Here is a 23,746-nt window from a genome sequence, read left to right as displayed (position 1 = left end):
GACGGATGGCTCAGATGGCGCTGGGGAGACGGATGGCTCAGATGGCGCTGGGGAGAGGGATGGCTCAGATGGCGCTGGGCAGACGGCAGACTCCTGCCGGCTGAGGCGCACTGTAGTCCTGGTGCGTGGTGCCGGGACTGGTAGCACCGGGCTGGGGACACGCATCTCAGGGCTAGTGCGGGGAGCAGCAACAGGACGCACAGGACTCTGGGGACACACAGGAGGCTTGGTGCGTGGTTTAGACACTGGTGGTAAAGGGCTGGAGACACGCACCATATAGCTAGTGCGTGGAGGAGGCACTGGTGGTACTGGGTTGGGAGGTGGCGCCGGAAATACCGGACCGTGCAGGCGTACTGGCTCCCTTGAACGCCGAGCCTGCCCAACCTTACCTGGTTGTATGCTCCCCGTCGCCTGACCAGTGCGGGGAGGTGGAATAACCCGCACCGGCCTATGTAGGCGAACCGGGGACACCATGCGTAAGGCTGGTGCCATGTACGCCGGCCCGAGGAGACGCACTGGTGACCAGATGCGTTGGGCCGGCTTCATGACATACGGCTCAACGCTCAGTCTAGCCCGGCCGATACGTGGAGCTGAAATGTACCGAACCGGGCTATGCACACGTACAGGAGACACCGTGCGCTCTACTGCGTAACACGGTGTCTGCCCGTACTCTCGCTCTCCACGGTAAGTACAGGGAGTAGGCGCAGGTTTCCTACCTGACTTCGCCACACTCCCTTTAAGGCCCCCCCCAATAAATTTTTGGGTTGTACTCACGGGTTTCCAGCCTTGTCTCCGTGCTGCCTCCTCATATCGCCTCCTCTCGGCTTTAGCTGCCTCCAGCTCTTCACGAGGAAGGCGATATTCTCCCGGTTGTGCCCACGGCCCCTTACCATCCAGTATCTCCTCCCATGTCCACGAATCCTGTGTAGGTGGGTCCTGTTGCCGCTTTCCATGCCGCTTGGTCCTGTATTGGTGAGTAGTTCTGTCACGATCGTGTGGAGGATTGATGGACCAAAACGCAGCTTTAGGAAAATAAGCCATCTTCTTTTATTTTAAAGATGACGAAAAATAAACACGAAACACTTAATACAAACTAACAAAACAACAAACGATCGTGAAGCTAATAAACGTCGTGCACATACACAGGCTACAAACGTTCTGACATAGACAACTACTCACCACCAATGAGAGCCCATGGCTACCCTAAATAAGGCTCCCAATCAGAGACAACCGAAATCAGCTGTCTCTAATTGGGAACTCATTCAGGTAACCATAGACTCTCCTAGACAACTAAACATACATAGACAACACTAGACACATGTACTCCACACAAACCCATATACTATACCCAACAACCCCTTTACCATAAAAACACCCAAAACCAACAAAACACAAACATTCCCCATGTCACACCCTGACCTAACTAAAATAATAAAGAAAACAAAGAATACTAAGGCCAGGGCGTGACAACAAGGTAGGGGTGGTATACAGAAGATAGCCCTATTTGGCAAAAGACCAAGTCCATATTATGGCAAGAACAGCTCAAATAAACAAAGAGAAATTACAGTCCATCATTACTTTAAGACATGAAGGTCAGTCAAAGTTTCTTCAAGTGCAGTCATAAAAACCATCAAGCACTATGATGAAACTGGCTCTCATGAGGAACACCACAGGAAAGGAAGACCCAGAGTTACCTCTGCTGCAGAGGATAAGTTACCAGCCTCAGAAATTGCAGCCCAAATAAATGCTTCACAGAGATCAAGTAACAGACACATCTCAACATCAACTGTTCAGAGGAGACTGCATGAACCAGGCCTTCATGGTCGAATTGCTGCAAAGAAACCACTACTAAAGGACACCAATAAGAAGAAGAGACTTGCTTGGACCTAGAGAGACGAGCAATGGACATTAGACCGGTGGAAATTTGTCCTTTGGTCTGATGAGTCCAAATGTGAGATTTTTGGTTCCAACCGCCGTGTCTTTGTGAGAGGCAGAGTAGGTGAACGGATGATCTCTGCATGTGTGATTCCCACCGTGAAGCATGGTGGAGGAGGTGTGATGGTGTGGGGGTGTTTTGCTGGTGACACTGTCTGTGATTTATTTAGAATTCAAGGCACACTTACCCAGCACAGCATTCTGCAGCGATACGCCTTCCCATCTGGTTTACGCTTAGTGGGACTATCATTTGTTTATCCACAGGACAAAGACCCAAAACACACCTCCAGGATGTGTAAGGGCTATTTGACCAAGAAGGAGAGTGATGGAGTGCTGCATCAGATGACCTGAACTCCACAATCACCCGACCTCAACCCAATTGAAATGGTTTTGGATGAGTTGGACCGCAGAGTGAAGGAAAAGCAGCCAACAAGTGCTCAGCATATGTAGGTACTCCTTCAAGACTGTTCAAAAAATATTCCTCATGAAGCTGGTTGAGAGAATGCCAAGAGTGTGCAAAGCTGTCATAAACGCAAAGAGTGGCTACTTTGAAGAATCTATTTTGATTTGTTTAACACTTTTTCCGTTACAACATGATTCCATATGTGTTATTTCATATATTTGATGTCTTCACTTTTATTCTACAATTGGTAACAATAAAGAAAATCCCTTGAATGAGTAGGTGTGTCCAAACTTTTGACTGGCACTGTATACATACGTACTCTACATACGTACTCTATACACACACACACACTAACTCTCATTCTCAAACTCTCATTAAATCACTTTCAACACACTCAGCAAACAATGGTCACCAAACTTACTAGAAAAATGGTTACCAGACCTACTCCAAATGGTCACCAAACCTACTCCAAATGGTCACCAAACCTACTCCAAATGGTCACCAAACCTACTCCAAATGGTCACCAAACCTACCGCAAATGGTCACCAAACCTACTCCACATGGTCACCAAACCTACCCCAACTGTCAAGAGGAAGGTTGCAACAGATTTTTTGCTGCAAAAAAAGAGAAAAGTGATCAAAAGACAGCAACGATGTTTCATGTTTCTGGATGTCCTTGTAGGACATTTCCCCTTCTTTCTCTTCTTCTTTGACGCAGAGCCATCAACGTGACTCACGGAATAAATCCTGTCTTGTGAAATTAAGCAGTGATTTCCAAATGCCATCTAAGAGCCAGGCTGAAAGTCAATAGCTCTTCCTAGCCTCTGTCTTTAATGGTACATATAGGCCTTGTCTATGCCAAACTGAAGAAAAAGACCAAACACAGCCAATTGTTTTTTAATAGAACTCACCCAAGGTGAATGAAGAAGCTCAAAGTCAAAAGAAGTGAAAAATCAGTGGAGGACTTATTTAAACTGGCACCTGAAGCAGCGTACAGTAACCCTCAACACCTTTCCTCCTCACCTGGGTGGGTGAATAGGCTCTGTGTTTCTACTCAACAGAAGAGGCATAACAAAAAATGGTAATCAAACTGCTGCTAGTCTATTTATATCTTATCATCTGTACTAATTGTTCAAATTGCATCAGATTGTTAAACGTTTCCTCTCCATTCTACAGTAAGAGATGAAACTCAGCAGGAAATATAGTCATATAGTCATCCCAATGAACCAGCATAGGGCTCTCAGGAAATACAACTCAATGAGTCCTGTCATGCTCTCACTGCAGGAGCAGATACAAGTATAGCTATCGTTCACTATATGTCTGGCAACTCTGAAAAATGAAACAACATTACAGGGTCAGGAGAATTCTCCATGTGCCGTTGTTAAATGGACATATTGAAGATATAGAACCACTCATATGTACATTAAGAACACCTTCCTACTATTGAGTTGCACCACCTCCTTTTGCCCCCAGAACAGCCTCAGTTTGTCGGGGCATGGACTCTACAAAGTCCCGAAAACGTTCCACAGGGATGCTGGCCCATGTTGACTCCAATGTTTCCCACAGTTGTGTCAAGTTGGCTGGACGTCCTTTGGGTGGTGGACCATTCTTGATACACACAGGAAACTGTTGAATGTGAAAAACCCAGCAGAGTTGCAGTTCTTGATACAAACCGGTGCGTCTGGCACCTACTACCATAACCTGTTCAAAGGCACTTAAATCTTTTGTCTTGCCCATTCACTCTACGAATGGCACACAAACACAATCCATGTCTCAATTGTCTCAAGGCTTAAAAATCATTATTTAACCTGTCTCCTCCCCTTCATCTACATTGATTTTAGTGGATTTACCAAGTGACATCAATAAGGAATCATAGTGTTAACCGGGATTCATCTGGTCAGTCTATATCATAGAAAGTGCAGGTGTTTTTAATGTTTTGTACTCTCAGTGTATATACACATATGCAGAGGTGTGGACCACAAGCTGACCCAGAATGCATGGTGACACTACAGGGAAATCTCAGGGTTACAGTGCCTTCAGAAAGTATTCATACCCCTTGACTTATTCCACATTTTGTTGTGTTACAGCCTGAATTCAAAATGGATTAAATTGATAATTTTTCTCACCCATCTACACACAATACCCCATAATGTCAATGTGAAAACATGTTTTTTGAACATTTTTGCAACTTTACTGAAAATGAAATAAATAAATATCTAATTTACATAAGTATTCACACCCCCGAGTCAATACTTTGTAGAAGCACCTTTGGCAGCAATTACAGCGTTATGAGTCGTCTTGGGTATGTCTCTATCAGCTTTGAACATCTGGATTTGGGCATTTTCTCCCATTCTTCCTTGCAGATTTTCTCAAGTGCTGTTAAGTTAGATGGGGAGTGGCGGGGAACAGCAATCTTCAAGTCTTTTCACAGATTATCAAGGTTATTCAAGTCTGGGCTTCAGCTGGGCTACTCAAGTTCTTTCACATTCTTGTTCTGAAGCCATTCCAGCGTTGCTCTGGCTGTATGCTTGGGGTCATTGTCCTGTTAGAATGTAAATATTCGCACCAGTCTAAGGTCATTTGCACTCTGAAGCAGATTCTCATCAAGGATTTGCCTGTATTTGCCTCCATTCATTATTCTCTCTATCCTTACCAGTCTCAGGTGGGGACTGCCACCACCATGCTTCAAGTTAGGGATGATGTTAGACGGGTGATGAGCTGTGTGTGGTTTTCTTCAGACATAGCGCTTTGCATTCAGGCAAAATACTTAAATGCTTGTCTCATCAGACCACCGAATCTTTTGCCTTATGATCTCAGAGTCTTTTACGTCACTTTTGCAAACTCCAGGTGTTCTGTCATTTTTCTCAGGAGTGGCTTCCGTCAGATTGGTGAAGTGCTGTAGAGACTGAGGCAGGTTCTCCCATCTCAGCCAAGAAACTCTGTAGTTCTGTCAGAGGTGTCATTCGGTTCTTGGTCACCTCCCTGACCAAGGTTTGGTCGGGCAGCCAGCTCTAGGCAGAGTGGGTAGTTCCATATTTTGTCAATTTCCCAATGATGGAGACCACTGTGCTCTTCGAAACTTTCAACACTCTAGAAATTGTTTTATACCCTTCCTTTGATACACTGAGTGCACAACACATTAGGAACACCTGCTCTTTTCATGACATCCATGACTGACCAGTTGAATCCAGGTGAAAGCTATGATCCCTTATTGATGTCACTTGTTAAATCCACTTCCATCAGTGTACATGTAGGGGAGGAGACAGGTTACAAAATTATTTTTAAGCCTTGAGGCAGTCTTTCTAAATCATGCCCAAACAACTAAATTACTTTCTGAAGGCACTGTAAATGAGAAACCTCAGTAACAAGCCCAGATCTTTCTTCTGATTTATCTTCATATTAAAGCAGAAAGATTTTCCCATCCCAATAATACAATTGAATCTGCTTAATTATGAGACTATATTTCAAGTGATACATATTATATGACCCAAAGCCAAAACATGTGTGTTTTGCCTTGCCAACTGTTACTGTTTGTGTCTTGAATATCAACAAAAGACTAAACCAATTTCTCTTTGTGATCATAATCTGTTTGACCAGTAAATACAACACCCGCTGAAGAGGCAGGATTCCCTATCTGCATGCATATTTCTATTTAATCTAAAGCTGGATTAGTGCTTATTAAATATTGCCTCAAACAACTACTCACAGTCAGCGTTATACAACACCCTCCACTCCTCCCTCAGAGAAACACTGGTATATAGGACACATCCTCAGCCAGGAGAGAGACAGGGCAAGGAGGGCTGGACATAGGCCATAATCATCTTTTACCTTAGAGCTTCTAGAACTTGTTCTAGGATTCCGTACATGGAATGTAGAGTGAACAGAAGAATAGGAGGGAAAAGGGAGCAGAGATATACTTATTTAATACATCTAGATCCTCAGTGGGAGTTATAAATACTAAGAATATTGCATTTGTAACACTGGATGGGATTGAACAAGTCGTTCCATTATAATACTCGCTCCATCCTTTCCCATTTTGTTTGCCGCTTACCATTATTTACTGTTTACTGGATTTTATCAAGGAGCAGCATTTGCATACATACAAACATGGAAACACAATGAGCAGCATGTCCGTGTTGATCACCACCTCGTCATCTACACAGTCAGTGATTGAGTCAGAGGGATCTACATGGCCTTCTGAGCGAGACAGTGAGCTGATACTGCACTACTGTATGTATGGATAGTGTAGCATGCTGAGGAGGATGTGTCGTCGTGCTGTAAGAGGATTGGAGGGGGGGCTGACCGCCTGACCCGCTCTGACACAGGCACTGCGTTAGCCCCAAGAGAGGCTGCTGATGCCATCACAGGGAGCTCACACGACATCCTGCCCTTCTCCTCATCCTAATCCACATTCCTCACCCTCCAACCCACAGGCTTTACTCGTGAGGGACAGACAGTAAAGCCATCACATGAGGCAAGAGGGGGTAATTCTGATCATAATCTATTTATGTAGATTCATATCTGATTCCTGAAAGACATTGGGTACTTCTGTTCCCATACATGTAGCTACACACGAATAGCTTCATTGAATTTATATTTACAACACAGTTTACTATTCATTTGTTATTCTACTATTCCCAAGCTGTACAAAGACAAAGTGTTATGGCTGTAGCTCTCCTCATCCTCGGATGAGGTGAGGAGAGAAGGATCTTCAGACCAAAACGCAGCTTGTGGGAAATAAGCCATCTTTTTATTTATAAACGAAAAACTGATGAAGATAGCAACACGAAAACAAACACTTTCAAAACTTACAAAATAAGAAAACGACGTAGAACGAAACCTGAACATAAACTTACATAACTGAACGTAAACTCACGAACAGGAAACAGACGACATCGAAACGTAATGAACAGCCAAACAGTCCCATATGTGAAAATACATCGAACACGAGAGACATCACAGGAGACAATCACCCACAAACAAACAGTGAGAACGCCCTACCTAAATATGACTCTTAATTAGAGGAAAACGCAAACCACCTGCCTCTAATCAAGAGCCATACCAGGTAACCCAAAACCAACATAGAAACAGATAACATAGACTGCCCACCCAAAACACATGCCCTGACCATAAACACATAAAAAACAACATAAAACAGGTCAGGACTGTTACACAAAGCCCCAATGAACCAAAGATGACCTCTAGAATGAGCCTCCATTATTCAAGTCATGCAGCATATTCTGCTGGTAACTGTCATTAAAATATAATGTCAAATAAACAGTCAATGCCAGCCATCTGTTGGGCACTAACAACTGTAACATGTTGATTATCATACACAATAGCTGACCTCAAATAACCCCAAGCTGCTTTCAACATGTCATACTTCTCTTTGGTTGAATGATGTAGTCAGGTCTGAGCCAACCGTCTGTGTTCCATTTACAAACCATGAAATAAAATACAAAGAAAAAAACATGCACACACACAATACAATCAGGACAATGGCTTGCTGGCTTTTCTTTGACTAAGTACGTCTTAGGAGGTAAGATTTCTTATCTAAACTAAAGCTGATTTAGATGTTGTTCAAAAGCATTGCAAATGAGGTTTCCTGGTCATTGTGAGTCAGGTCTGTCGAAGCCAATGACTGTATGGGTCTGAACACACACACAAAGCAGTGAGTAAGGAAGGCCATTGTCCCTTTCCACCTGCAGAGCTATCAGTAAAGCAAGGCACACTTAAATAATATAAACACTCAAATCAGAACAATATCCATTCTTATACAATACCAAATAGAATACCAAAAATACAGCTCAGTAAATGTGTCATGCTTCCAATCCTTCAAAACATGTTATCTTCTTTTAAATGTCTTGAGTAACCACATACACTGAGGTATCTAAACAAAGGGTCTACATCTTCCAAATGTTTGTCGAAGGAAACTGCAGAATTGAGATTTGGATTAAGATAATCCATTTAGATGACCATGGCTCAGTTGTAAAACTCCAATGGTAAGATCAAACAAAAATGGGTCACGTAGTACTGTACAACCAGAGGGTTCCCTTGGAAATGCTGCGTGTATAGTTGTAATGCATAATTGTATAACGTCCCTGCATGCTTGTTCCACCTCTTTCATTTGTGAGGAATAACCTTTCAGGCTTGATTTAATAAGGTCGCTCCAAACTAGGTAATTCCATGTAAATCCCAGATATTACTGCTGAAATTCAATTGTATTGAAGACCAGGCTCATCTTCTAATCCCAGCCTCTGATAAGCACAGGCAATTTAGGCCCACAATCAGATTGTCTAATGCCCTGACACATCATTGCAGCAGATCATTTCCATATTGTGCCACTTATAAGCACAATTACAGCCAGAGCCGGAGAACAGAGAGGAGCCCACCTATCCAAATGCATCCTGTGATCAATCGCCACAAAGATCACATTTCGTTTTCAGTCGTCTCCTGCACAAGCACCCATCCGTAAACTATTCACCTTGCATGGCAACCAGTCTCCAGGGCAATCTTACAATAAGCTGGGGATTCAGTTGCCCATAAAACTGTCATGTGCTAACACATCACAATGACTCCAGGAGAAAGGCCAGTGTAATGTATAGCTTTTAATTGTTAGAATGTATCTATCACATCAGGGGGAATAAATAACCTTTAGAAATTCTAACCCACTACTTAGGTTTGATAAATCTATAATATAGTTTTATGATGGGGATTTTTTTAACCAGTGATCATCATTCTTATCTGTTCATACTCAACAGTGATTATCTACTGGGATGGCAAAGGACCAGCACAGTAAATTCAATCTCGTAAATCTCCAAAAGCATCCCAATCTGAATGGAGTCACTACTGGCTTCAAAATAAAGGCTTTTATTTGGAAGGGAATTATCATACTGCTGCTGCTAGCAGACAAATGGAGGTGGTGGTGAAACATCAGAGCAGCACAATCAGGCTACGCATGATTTAACAAACCCAAACGCTAAGTCTGCATAAACCATCCCAGATCACCTGCCATTCAAGCATCTATTAGAAATCCTAAATGATATCCCACAATGGTGATGGTGGGCTGTTTTTGTATGAAATGGTCTCTGGCACATCTGCTTGGTTAACCCCCCTTCCTTAGACACCACCTCCCCTGCCACTGGAAGTTGCTGGTGGCTTTTCTGATAGCTAGAAGACAGTCTTTTGTGATGGAAAACTGTACTGATGGCGTGACTTCCACCCTGGGGGAGGGTCAACTTCTGAAGACGGTCACCACAGGAGGAGAGAGGGAGAGAGAGGGTGAAGTAAGGAGAGAGTGAGAGGAGAGGAGGGGAGAGGAAGTGGAAAAACACCCGACCTAGCGGGGCTGTGGGGGCTGCCACATCCAGATGCGTGACATGCCTTGTCCACACTGGGCTAAAGGGATTTTTTTTTAAATAAAATGGATCTCTGAGACCTTTGGGCATGTGAGGGGTGAGGCGTTGAGAAGCACCTACTTACCCATTATGCTGGAGTTCATAAAAGGTGTCTGGGACAATCCTTCATGGGACACTAATCGACTGCCACTCATGTGATCACCATAATGAGGGCTGTCTGCCAAACCCTGGGGGGAGAGATCAGAGTATTAAACACATTATTAGGCTGCTTGGCTAATTGAGTGCTATGACAGTACACTAATTACTGAGGAAGGAGAGCACAATTGGTCAACTGTCCCCTGAAACTGTACATTTTTCTCCTTTCCGTCATTAAAAATGACTTTTTAAATCTCTGACTGATTGTAAAAGCAGTAAAACAGAACTCTGATCAGCCTGTCAATGCATATGCCACATGTTTCAGGATTTGAAAATACAAGGTTAACGATGCACATGTAATTCTGTGGATCTGAAGAGGCACAGGGCTTTTCAGAGAAGACATGTTCACATGTTAATTGTACATAGATTACATGGATCAGAACATGCATGATGCACAAACAAGCACATTCACATATGGATGAAAACAATTAGGAAAAACCCTTAGTCCAAATGGATACATAACAGCATCAGTGACTTGTGTCAATTCTAAGGCGTAGTTGCAGGGATTCATCTTCCAATGCCCTACAAGAGGCGGTCATGAACCAGTCCAAGAGATTCTAGCAAACCTCTCATAAAACGCAAAACCCATTTCCAAGATCAGTTTTAAAATGTTTCCCCTATAAAAACTTGCTAGGTGGTGTATTTATTTAGCTAAATACACCACCTAAAAAGTTTGCCAAGCAACATTTACACTAAACGCAACACATGCGGCTTAGTTTTTTTTTTATGAAAACAAATCTTACTCACTTACGATAATTAAAAACCTCTATATACTGTGACAATAATGATTTTAATGTAAAACGTTTAATAACAGGGTATTATATCCTATGACAGGGAAAACTGCCGCCCTCCATCCGACCAAGGTACCTGCAGCTTAAAAATGTGCCTTTTTCTCCTGTGGCCTTTCATGACAGTTATCAGCTTCAGGAGCTTAGGTCTAAATATCGGTCACAGTATGGTCTTTGAAAACTCAGGGTCCCCTGCAATAAAATATACTCTGTAGCAGTGCTAATCCCAGGCCCTGTGAAAATCCTCCTGCGCTCCAGTCAAATGCGTCCTTCCAAACTACATTAACTCCCACCGGAGGGACCGAGCAGCACTGGACGAGAATTTCTATAGAGCTTTTTTTCCCCTAACTAGTACCCTCTGCATTCAACATACAGTAAAAAAGTAAATCTTGTTATCCATCTTTTTTGTGAGCAGACGGTGATGGAGTAATTTCAAAGGCAGTGGAGTGTTGTGCTGTGTCGAGGGAATCCACAGAGATTCCCCATTGTGTTCCTGCCAGGCCGCGCTCCCCGTTAATCACGCCATGAACGGACTCACTAATAACACCACCCCTGTGAGAAGCTCCGAAACACACACACAAACACACAAACACACACACACACACACACACACACACACACACACACACACACACACACACACACACACACACACACACACACACACACACACACAAACACACACACACACACACACACACACACACACACACACACACACACACACACACACACACACACACACACACACACACACACACACACACACACAGGCAGGCAACAACAACCCATACAAACCTCTCCTGCACTACAAATCAAATCTCCCAGGTGTGTTTCAACTGACATTTCACCAAATAAAACAAAGAGTAGTAAGTAATGAACAACTTAATCTGGACATCTCAGTCCTCTATTTCATCCTGGTCTTTTCTTCCCTGGTGGAGACAGCTGACACAGAGCTGGAAAAGGCCAGCGAGGAGGGGCAGGTAGGGAGGACCAGAGAGAAGAAAGGCAGAGGGGATAATGGTCAGGGTGAGATCACACTACCCAGCCCACCCTGTGTCTGCTCCTCTGGGACCATTAGATCATCAATCACAGAACCCTCATCATTTACAAACACCGCTCGGCTACGTCGGCCCAGACACTAACACATGCTGTCACTGCGACCAACGGGGCCAGTTACCGCCGGCTACATAACTGTCAAATCACTACTTAAGCATGCAGGCCACAGCTCCTGCCTTGCCCCTATCCCTCGCCACAGCGTTTAAAAAGTCATCTACTAGATGGAGTGTGGCGTCCCAGGTGAATGTGTGGCTGCGCCGCAGCGGCTTAGGGAGGCATGATACGGGCGTGATGGACGTGTGCGGGGTGAGTGTCGCGGCAGGGCTGGGGTGTGCGGGCTGCAGGGCCTCCTGCGTTGGCGGTGGGCACAGCCCCGGCTGTCAGGCGGCTGGCCTGCAGCCACAACTGCCCATGATACGTTGGCTGGCTGGAAGCCAAGGTCAGCAAGGAGGGCTGGAGTCTGTTCACAGTCCACTAATCATACACTGCTATCTTGAAGCACCCAAGCAGGCCCCGCTCGGACAGACACACTACACTGAACTCTTTGAATAACAGAAACGCGCTTTTCCGAAAAGCGTTTCTTCTGGGAAACCTTGCTTAGTATGAGTTGCTGAACACAATTTATGAAACATTACAATGAGAATTATGGAAATACGATTTCTGAGACAAAAGCTGAACTGTAGATTAGTGCTTGTCTACTGTTTAATGGATTTAAAGGGTTCTGTTCCTAGACTCCTCCCTGTCTTCCGACTGGGCTTCAGCTCTATGGCTAGAAACACACTGCTTGTCAAGGGGTGGGTGTAGCTGGTGCATCGAAGTCAGGCGCAGGAGAGCAGAGATGAGTGGACAAAGCACTTTACTCAGGCAATTATTAAAACAGGACGCAACCGCGTCACAAAAACAAATGCCCAAAGAACAGGTGAGGCAGCACAAAGTACACACAACCAAGTACAAAGTGCCGGCTGCCACAAAGCACGGGTACAAAAAAAAAAGCGTATCAACCTGCCAATAAACAATTTCACACACAGACATGGGGGGAACAGAGGGTTATATACACGACAAGTAATGAGGGAATGAAAACCAGGTGTGTGGGAAAACAAGACAAAACAAATGGAAAATGAAAGGTGGATCGGCGATGGCTAGAAGACCGGTGACGTTGAATGCCGAACGCCGCCCGAACAAGGAGAGGAACCGACTTCGGCGGAAGTCGTGACACTGTTTGACCTAATACTCCTTGTCTTTCCAAATCAAATCTCAGATGAAGATCTAAACCACATCTCAAAATCAGAGGATGTCCTTCCTCTTATTTGGGAATAAGCACCATTGTGCTATAAATACCACTGGATAAGAACCAAGTAGTACTCAACACCTAGAGAGTATCTGTGCATGTGTGCTGCTGCAGGCTATTTATCTGTGCACTCAGCACATTGCTAGTGAACATTGTAACTGCATTTTAGGTACACTGCTTCAACGTGAATATGGCGCAGGAGTGTGGGGGAGCAGAGGCACAAAGACATAGCACACCGTGGTCTGTATGGACAGACAGAGTGATGAATGGACAGATGTCCTGGTGCAGGCAGAGATCAAATGTGCCTGGGGATTAAAGAGATTGGCTCCATTCTCTTTGGTCAAAGTCATCCGGATGAACCTTTGACAGGCTGGACACCAGGCAGTGTATAGTCGGTACTTTGCCTTTCACCATCAATTTGGTGTCCATACTCACTCTCAATTATGTCTACAAAATATCCCAAATAGCATGCGCTGCCAATAACAAAAGAAATGGTTTGGTATAAGGTGTAAATTAAGAAGACCATGCAGTTTGCTGTGCAGAGAAACTAGAAGAAATACCATCGCCTATTATGAGAATGGTTATTTCAGAGCAAGTCTTCTTCTCTGGCCTACATGAGTAATCACGTTGATAAAACACCTGTAAAACCTGGACAAACAACCCCATCTCTCTGGCTCTCTGATATATGTGTGTGCATCCGTGCGTATCTGTGTGAATGTATGTGTGAAGGAATGTGTGAATGTATGTGGAAGTGTGTGTTTTTGCATGTTTGAGTGCATATGTGCAGTATGGAGGCACAAACAGCTGTCTGCTTACTGATGCCCGTCCCTTGCAATGTCAGAAACGCTGATTTATATGCACCTAAAGCAAAGATATCTCAAACGTCTCCATCTTATAATTCGGATCAGGCAGCCGATGGAACCATAGCCTGTAGAGGTTCATTCGGGAAGGGCATTGGAAAATAAACAAGGTAATGCGGGCCGAGCAGACCTGACATTTAACTGATTTCTGATGGAAAGTGACAAGAGATTGACGTTAAATGAAATTCATACAGGGCACCCAGAACCACCATGGTGTAGGAGACAAACAACAAATACAGAGACACAGAATATATATTCACACTTTGAACAGAAATGCCATACGAACCGGTATGATTTCATGTCATGCATCATTCTATTTTTTATCTTTTTGCATGATGCATGATAAATTCAACGCAACTGATCATGTATCTGAAATAACATTTGAATTACTGCCAAAATATTTCATATGAGTCTGGAAATCCTAATGGAAAGTATTAATTAATCCCTCGTTGGTGGTACTGAAATCATTTCTAAGGAATATTCATAACCTAAAATAAACATTAGTCACAGTTATAATTTCAATCAACCAAAACAAACAATATTTCCATTGATGTCCACTACCATAAATATAGTTTGCACCTTAAATCCTAATATTGGCACAGATCTACAAATGGTGGAGTAATTTCCCCAATTCAGAAATTCCACAATGTAGCCATAATGTTCCAAAGCTCACAACATTAATCAGCTTCCCCTGACAAATGCTTAATATTTCAGCTTAGCGCAAATAATCCAATGCAAATGACAACATATTTAAACCCATCACTTAAGAGGATATTGGTGCCATGCAATGTGGTCATACTGGAAAATAAAATTATGCCAATTACAGGTCACACAACATGACTGGTGCTCTCTCCCTCCCTGCCTCTGCAGTGAGCTGTGAATGTAATGTAACACGTTGATGTAATGAGTGTTAAATGATGTGGTGCAGAAAGGCCAGGCAGAGGGAGACAGAGGAGTGAGGTGAGGGAGTGCACGGAGAGTGAGTGGGCCGGTGTTCTTACCCTGGAGGACTCGTAGGAGGGACTGGACGACTGGCCACCTGGGGCCCAGGAGGATGCTGCCTGGCTCGGTCTCTCATCCATACCTGTCAGAAGAAGAGATGCACAACTCCATCAGCACCGTGTCCTCAGACTCCTCCCCAACATATACACACACACACACACACACACACAAACACACACACACACACACACACACACACACACACACACAAACACACACACACACACACACAAACACACAAACACACACACACACACACACACACACACACACACACACACACACACACACACACACACACACACACACACACACACACACACACACACACACACACATAAACAGACTCTCTCTAATCTCACACTCACACACAAGAACACACACAGACATTTAACAGTTAGACAGAGCTGGAGTGACAGGTTACACATATAAACAAACACAGAAAGAGAGGGGCCATACAGCACAGGAAAGGAACCAGTGTACCCCTAGAGGAACTGAATTAGACATAAACACTATTCAAAATGTGATATAACAAATGAATTGCTAAGTTGCATTGCTATCCAAAAGTGATTGTTTTTCACATTTCTTTATGATCTCTCTTGAATCAAATGCGAAGGCTGCAGTTAATCAAACAGGGCAGAGATATTTCACACGTCTAATGTCTCATAGCAACGGCCTCTCAGTTCTCCAGGGGCCTAGTTTAACAAAATACATAACAGTGCATCTACAGTCATGTCTGTCCCTGGGCGAGTGAGCATGCTGCCAGTCTCTTGGCAGGAGGACAGACGACAGAGCAAGAGTAGAAGAAAGTGACTAATCTGTTATACCTCTATTCCAAGGCTGTGCTGCTTTACGAGTGCCAGGCACATTTTCACAACGTCATTTATTTTGGTTTACATAAATCATGGACAAAAAAATGTGCACTCCTTAGCATGTGTGCATGCTCAAAATGTGCTTCAGAGCACTAGAGCTGGATGATTTGTCAGTGATGTATAGTCCAGCCCTGTCAAAACAGCTGAGCACTGAAACTTCATAAAACTCATTTTAAAAAACACCATGTTTCCAAAGAGAGCAAAATAAAATAATAGATAAACAAATAAATCAATAAAGTTGACACAATTGCATGAATTCAACATCTGCTATGTGATGAACAAATATAATATCTGACCTTCGAAATTACATTTATGGGGCCTGCTCAGTAAAGAGATACGATTCTGAGATTCTTCACGCTGTTTGAGCCAATATTGTTTTGTAGGTAACATAATTGCAGGAGGGGGAGTAACATCAACATTTTGCAAGTTATTGATTGTTCCCTTTGTCATTTCACCCTGCTTCAGAAAACTGCAATACCATTCATTTGATTTCACCCTCAAATATAACAGATCAGATTTCAAGGAATTGTATATACAATGAATCAAATCTAGCTATTGCAGGGAGTAAACAAACCTTTAAACCATAACACAGACTCTCAGAGGGCCTGTAATCCACTTTAATTTGTTTAAAATTTCTACATGTTAGTGACAAAAAACCATAAGTCTTCGGTTGCCTGAACCGTGCCACTTGACCGCATGGCTGGGCACACACTAAACACCAGCTATCTGCATTTGCATGAGTAGAACAAACAGGCCCTTTAGCGAGGGGAGAAGTAGACTTTTCCACAGTGAAAAAGAGCTAGGCCAACATCACACAATCACAATGTGCGGGCTAGACCCCGTGCCAAAGACAATGTAGAGGCCAGCCAATGTGAGGCTGGCAGAACTGCACAGAGTGCAGCAGTCAATTCAAGTCAACTCAACTCATGGCACATTCATTGGCATACTTTAGCAATACACAGTAATACACTTTTCAAAAGTGAAATAACATGTTAACACTACACATAATAATATAACATTCCAAAAGGGGGAAACGCTGTACTCCACACTAGCTGTAGCACTTGGCTCTGACTGTAGTGCAACCCTGCTTGGCTCTTTAGGGCATTAGTTGTCACCAGCTCCAGTCTCTAGTCTCTGTCTGACTGCCAGCTCCTGCCTGGGGCTCCAGGGTCCTCTCTCTACACACGACTACAGATATAGCTACACCAGCCAGGGACAACACAATATCACTATGCTTCACACTGATTGAGACAAACATAGAGCGGTAGAGTTGTCTTCAAATGAGGAGATAATGCTAAAATAGTCATCTACGGAATAGCAACATGAGACGGAGGAGGTTAACAAACTAATATAAATGTGTGAACGTGCTGGTTATATTATGAATGTAAACACCAGTGGTATTTGCACAGATGTCGTTTTTGATTCTTCTGTGCTAAGCCGTTTCTTCAGGAGTATTTTTGTTCTCTAGCGAAACACTCAATCCAATCTGATGAAGGTAAACATGGTTGCTATTGATCGGTGAGACGTTAGGGAAAAGGACATGGGTTTTTATATCTACAGCACACAGAAGTCCTTCTCTGAGGAGTAATTAGGTTTTTTTGTCTTATATTTCTAATGTGGAATGCATGACTAATATCTCTGGAAGAAATATCTAAATGCACATCTGTGATGTCAATTCTAAGCTAACAGACAACAAGGTTTGAAAGAAAGTGGCCCAGGGACTCGGATCGGTTCCATTTGGCTTGGAAGGAAGGAACCGTCTCTCTGTGGTTTCTACTGTTATGAGTCAGCCACTCCATTTAACCATCCACCAAATCACTGACAATCAACGTCATGAGACACTGCTACAGTAGCTGAGGTCACACACACACCAACAGTTAAGCAGATAAAAGACAGAGGCATACTATTACTGTAGCCTGACAAATGTATTATAAGATCAATTCCACCTGTCTGTATTTCATCCAGGTCTCATCTGCTCTTAATACAGTCCATATTCACCTACCATTCATCACTTTCATCACATTTCATGTGTAACAGGTTTTATGGAACAGGGCGCCCATGTCCTGCTGCTGGGAACAGAGAGGCTTCAGAGGTACGGCACGCAGACCTGTCAGCCCCATCTGTGGCAGCTCTGCTCTGTTCTGGAACAAACTCCATCATATATCCACTCCACTCCGCAACCCAGCACACTGGTCACACACTGGTCACACACTTAACATGGAATCATACTGCACTGCATTGACAGCCACATTGTCAGCTGTGCATGTGTGTGTGGCAAAGACCCTCTTCTAATTATTTCAGAACCCTAGTTCTCAATTAAAGAATTGAACAGGAAATAGACAAAGACATTATGCAGATATGAATGCTTCAGTTTGACTAGAGTGGGATTTTGCTCTCTGGCGTGCCCCCACTGCATAAACCTATGCCAAAGAATGTTCATTTACATGCAGTGTCTGTCAAGTAGAGGATTTAAATATGGATTTAACTTGGCACGGGCACTGCTCTGTGTGCAAATCTTTGTCTATCCTGTTTTCAAGTCTGGCAGTCATTAGATATCCTCCTTTAACTTTTCTTCTGTTTATTATTTAGGAAGAATTCAAAGCAATTCTTTGTTCATTGATTAAAATAACATTTGAAGGGCACTCTGGATATAGGAGACTAACTCCTAGGAGAGGTCTTAGGTTGGCATACTTTTATGAAGCCCTTAGCAATAAAACTAAATAAAAATAACTGATCACAGTCAGTCACAGTTCTTCTTGTGATGTGCATTTCAAAATGCAGCCTGACACACAACCTGGTACTCGTTTGCCTATAGTCTCTGTAGTCTCTGTAGTCTGCAGTTGTTGTAGTCTCTGTAGTCTTTGTCGTCTCTGTAGTCTATGTCGTCTTTGTAGTCGTTGTGGTCTCTGTATTCGTTGTAGTCGTTGTCGTCTCTGTAGTCTTTGTAGTCAGTGTAGTCATGGTAGTCTCTGTAGTCGTTGTAGTCTCTGTAGTCATGGTCGTCTCTGTAGTTTTTGTAGCCCGTGTAGTCGTTGTAGTCTCTGTAGTCATTGTCGTCTCTGTAGTTTTTGTGGTCTCTATAGTCGCTGTAGTCGTTGTAGTCTCTGTAGTCTCTGCGATGCAGCCGAGGAACAAAGTCAGATCCAGAACCTTCTTTTCTTTTCAGAATAGTCTAATAAAAACATCCTGTACCAGCTTTTAACATCAACAAAACAAGTTCAAATAAAAGCATTTCTAGGGTCTATAATCTTTTCGGTTTATAAAAATAAAGACGTTTTCTGCTATTATCCTTTCAGAGGATAGGTTTCTTCAGAGGAAAACTATCTCCCAAAAATAAGGATAGGAAATGTCTTGCTGATCTACATGTATGCCTAGACCGAGCTGAACTACATATGTGTGATCAATTCCTCAATGCATACCAACACCTCTGTCTGCACTATTTAAAGAAATCAGTGGCAAATATATTTACGGTTACACAGGAGCTCGGAAGAGAAGCTTAGGAGCATCTTAAAATCACACTCTTTCTCACAACATCCTAGGCACTCAATGATTTTTTAAAAGTGAGATTGTCACAACAGTAAAAATGTCAAACAACAATTGAACGCTAGTAGCTAACATTCCTACATTTCATCTGCTATCTTACTACATAACTGCTACATAACTGTATGGAAACCTAACATCTTGAAGAAAAAAAAATGTGTACATCAAAGAAATTACAACATTGTTTATTTACAGATTTATGGATAGAGACTGAATACAGACAAACAACTCATTGTAACTCTGCTTGAGCTAGTAAGAACATTTAATCCAAATAAGCCACACTAAACATTGGAACTGTGTCAAAGTGCAAAATACAAATAAAATCTACAGCATAATTTAAATGAGGTAGCCTGAACAGCAAATGTTTAGCCTTATGAGTAACCTCACATGCAACCACATATTCCACAGTCACTGAGCAGTGCTGTTATGTTCTGGGTGATCTGATCTAGTGAACAGAGGTGTTCAGTGTGGGGAACCGGAGCTTACATCACTGCCAACTGACTGTCAGGAACAAACACGTAATATCCTCCACGTCTCAAATCAAACACGTGAACACAACTTTGAATTGGAGGGCAAATATTTATCTTGGCAATGTCTGCTCTCCTCTGTAGTTTAATTGTTGAGCAGGGGTCCACATCCCCTCAGACATACAGTCAAAAGGGCACCGCACCGATTGTTCAAACGGACCCTGTTTTCTGGCAAACCTCACTGAAAAAAGAAATGCATTTGTTACTTCACACAACTGTGAACGACCACTGCAAAAAACAACAAGCACACCAGACGTGACATCACAAAGCGATGTCCAAGTCATTCGGCAGAACTGAAAACACAGTTTTTCTTTGCCAAATTGCTAGGAAACCAAACATTCAGACCAAGCGGGCATCGCTTGTGGAATCACTGCGGGCTACAATCAATACGGACCTACAGGGAAGCAACATCGTAAATGATGGCAAACAGTTGTGGCTGCCGAGGCATTACCATGTCTTTACCAGTTGTGCTCTGCCTCAGAGAGGAAATAAGTCCTTTAGACATAGTCTAGCAGTGAAGCATCAATACAGAAAGAAAACGTAAACAAGCTAGCCTCATACTTCACCTTACATGACTGAATCTACAGTGGGGTTAAAATAATAAACTAAACATTCTCAGAATCTTAAATAATGATCACTACGCTCAACTGACATTTGTCAAAAAGCAATGAAGGCATCAGGTATAGTAATGGATTTTCGATTCATTGTTAAAATAAGTAAACAACACAGTGATTATTTCACATACGGTAGTAACCATTATAAAAATCAGACAAAAAAAGTCCCACCCTCACAATTAATATTTCTAATAGACTACCACTACTACAACTGACTTAATTCAATTAACCAGCCTGTTAATTGAATTAAGTCCAATTTGTGCAATGTAAAAATTGACTTCCCCATACACATGTAGCAATGAGAGGTTTGTCAGAGCTAGTGCAGTAGTGTCTTCATTAGACAGACTCTCTCTCTGCACTGAGATCCAGTCATCCACAAAGCCCTGTCACAGACAAAGGCCTTGACAAGCAAATGACAAGACGCTTCCCCTTCGGGATCCCCTCCAACTCCGAGCAAACAGTCGTGAGGCAGGCAGCAGGCAGGTTAATAAGACATGCTGTAGCGATAGATAGATAGATAGATATACATTTGAATTTGTCACGGTATCTTTAATGAAACACATCAAACAAGAGTGCCTGCAACCAAGCAACCAAGTCTGCCACGGTGCACAGCTTGAGCTGATTTGACTGTATATAAAGAAGGGAGCTATTTTCGGTTGTTCACTTCCAATCTAACAGCTACTCTCTCGTGTCACATGGAGACCGGCTCGGCTCGCTGCGAGGGACAACCCCTCACTGGGGCTGTGTGTGTGTTGGAGTACCCTAAACTGTTCACAACTCACATGGAAGTAGACAAAAAATACATTTTGACTGTGTGCAGAGAAATACATTTTTTTAAATAAAAAAGCATTTCAATGGGATATCGACTAGGTTTGGGCAGTATCCACATTTTCATACCATCATACCATTTCTCCATACCGGGGTATACAGTATTATCGAATGTGCACACAAGGGGTGCTAATCCCCCCCCACCCGGCACAAAACCATTTAGGGAACATGGATCTTGATCTAGGATGGGATTGAATGTCTCTGCTGTAACCAAGAAGCTTGATCTTGACATCTAGCCACTTAACTAGCAAGTTAGCAAACCAAATGCATAGCTGGAGCCCTGAGCTGGATATAAATGATTTGATACATGTTAGATTTCTTATATTTATATTTAACTTATAATTAGTAATAAGCAGTGGGGTAGCATGTACTTCGGCAGCCCACGCGACCCCCCCCAATTAAAACAAATATATATATATTGAAAATCATACCGTCGGTATTTCGAAATACGCCAGTATACGGTATATCGCCCAAGCCTAATATCAACATTGTCAAATGTCATCAAATTAGACCATAATTACTATCAATTTCATAATTTGTTTTATACTTAGTGATTTTAATTTGTAGAAATATCTCTAGGTAGGCAGAGGTATGGAGCTCGTGAAGCTGCAGTATTTGCCCAATGTCCCCCTGCTGAGCACACACAACCCACAACCGATGGCCTCTTCAAATTCATGTCATTAACAGGCACGAAGGAGAAACCGCAATTTCCCTCTGTTCAAGCTGCAGAGGGGTTCATGTTTGTTTTGCTATCTCTGTTTCTCTGGCACACTTCGGAGGGGCCTTGAAGGGTCCTGGCAGTGCAGTTCTGCTGCATTTGTCTGGGTATGCCCAGTTCAGACGCATTAATCCAAACTCTCATTCCCTGCAATTTCCACACTTCCTTCCTGTGCTGCTGCCTGCGCCCCTCGCCATATGTTCACAGTGGCTTACGGAGGAAAGGTGCTTTTTCCTCTAGAGGAGCTGGAGCACGCAGGCTAAAGAGATGAGGAATTTATCTCTGCTATAACATAAACTGCCAGAGTGCAGTAGTTATGCAGAATAAATTAGTTTCTTATTTAACATAAATCAATTTCCCTTAGGTTTTTGTTAGTAACGTGTATCTAAAATGTTTACAAACACCAAATCCACTCATATTTCATTCAAATGGCAAAAGGCCTTGAACTGGTTGAGAAACAGTTTAACTAGGCATAGTGGCAGACTAAATGAGCTAAGTGCTCTAATACTGCTATGCAATAATATTTCAAGTGATGCTACATTAACAACAAAAAATACTCATAATTGCAGACTCAATTTACCCAAGAACCTGTACTGTAAAAACCCTCAAATTGCAATCCACTCAGCAGAAAGGTTAACTACAGAGAAGTGCCCTCATGTGGTCGTACAAGCAGACAAATCATATCTCTTTATTCATTCACCGTGCGTGGATCTTTTAGGGTGAAACAAACACTGGAGCACAAAAGGATTAGCCTATCACACCAGCGGGTTCCTGCAATCAGCAGCGTGTTTATTACATCAGGAGGACTTAGTTTTATTGAGCTGCTCATTAGTAGGTTTAATCAGAGTCGTGTCATGACTGTTCTAACAGCACTATCAGATCCCTCATCAGAGGGCTGAGTGCTATCTCACACTCTCACACTCTCTCTCTCTCACACACACACACACACACACACACACACACACACACACACACACACACACACACACACACACACACACACACACACACACACACACACACACACACACACACACACACACACACACACACACACACACACACCCTTCAATCTTTACTGAAATGAAAGCACACGAAAACACAATGAAGAATGTAGCTAGCGTTCGCCCATATAGCTTCGGATACAGAGTCCCTTCTCATTCCTGTGCTCCTGGCCATAAATTAGCCAACATGGCAGAGGAAGGCCCATCGAGTCCCACTCCTCTGCCTCCAACTGCAGTGCTGAATATAACACAGGCCCTGGTAGGCAGTGGACTGCACCGGAGCCAAACATTCCCTCATTCTCCCCTGGCCCTGACACCAATGGCAGGGCTGTCAGCACAGCAAGCTACTCTCACGCTACTCATAGGAGGGGGACAGCAGGCTTTCCTGACTAATTTGGGCTTGTGTGATCTTCTCTTCCTCGTGACGTGTTTTCTAGTGATGGAGATGAACATGTGGGAGTGAGAGAGCCCTTCTTTGGTATCAAAAGTGAATTAACATGATGGGACGATATTAATGATGTAATAAAGTGATTGACAGCCAATCAGAGCGAATGACCAGTGCCCCTCTGCTGTCCCATCTGCTTCACAGTCAGAGAGGATCCTGGGACGGGGCCAAAAGGAGGCTGGAAAAACGACAAGCTCTCTCAATTTATTAACTCATTTTCCCTTTTTGATCAATGTTGATTAGCACAAATAATTAAAAAGCTATTTTAAGTATCCTGGACCTAACTGTCAAATAATAAGCGATTCATATTT

General features: G+C 43.0%; 1 protein-coding gene across 4 annotated transcripts in view; it reads right to left on the bottom strand.

Annotated features, from left to right (window-relative positions):
- LOC129854249 (transcription factor 12-like) overlaps positions 1-23,746 on the bottom strand; it is a 96,043-nt gene that overhangs the window by 61,573 nt on the left and 10,724 nt on the right. For all 4 annotated transcript variants that reach the window (XM_055921066.1, XM_055921065.1, XM_055921064.1 and 1 more), the window contains exons 4-5: positions 14,887-14,969; positions 9,820-9,922 (exon numbers count right to left, since the gene is read on the bottom strand). In XM_055921066.1, coding sequence (XP_055777041.1) covers positions 9,820-9,922; positions 14,887-14,969 — 186 coding nt within the window. The remainder of the gene's footprint in view (positions 1-9,819; positions 9,923-14,886; positions 14,970-23,746) is intronic.

This window comes from Salvelinus fontinalis, chromosome 4, assembly GCF_029448725.1.
Source record: "Salvelinus fontinalis isolate EN_2023a chromosome 4, ASM2944872v1, whole genome shotgun sequence".
Taxonomy (NCBI): domain Eukaryota; kingdom Metazoa; phylum Chordata; class Actinopteri; order Salmoniformes; family Salmonidae; genus Salvelinus; species Salvelinus fontinalis.
Note: the sequence above shows the minus strand (reverse complement) of the source record. Positions and strands in the feature narration are given on the sequence as shown.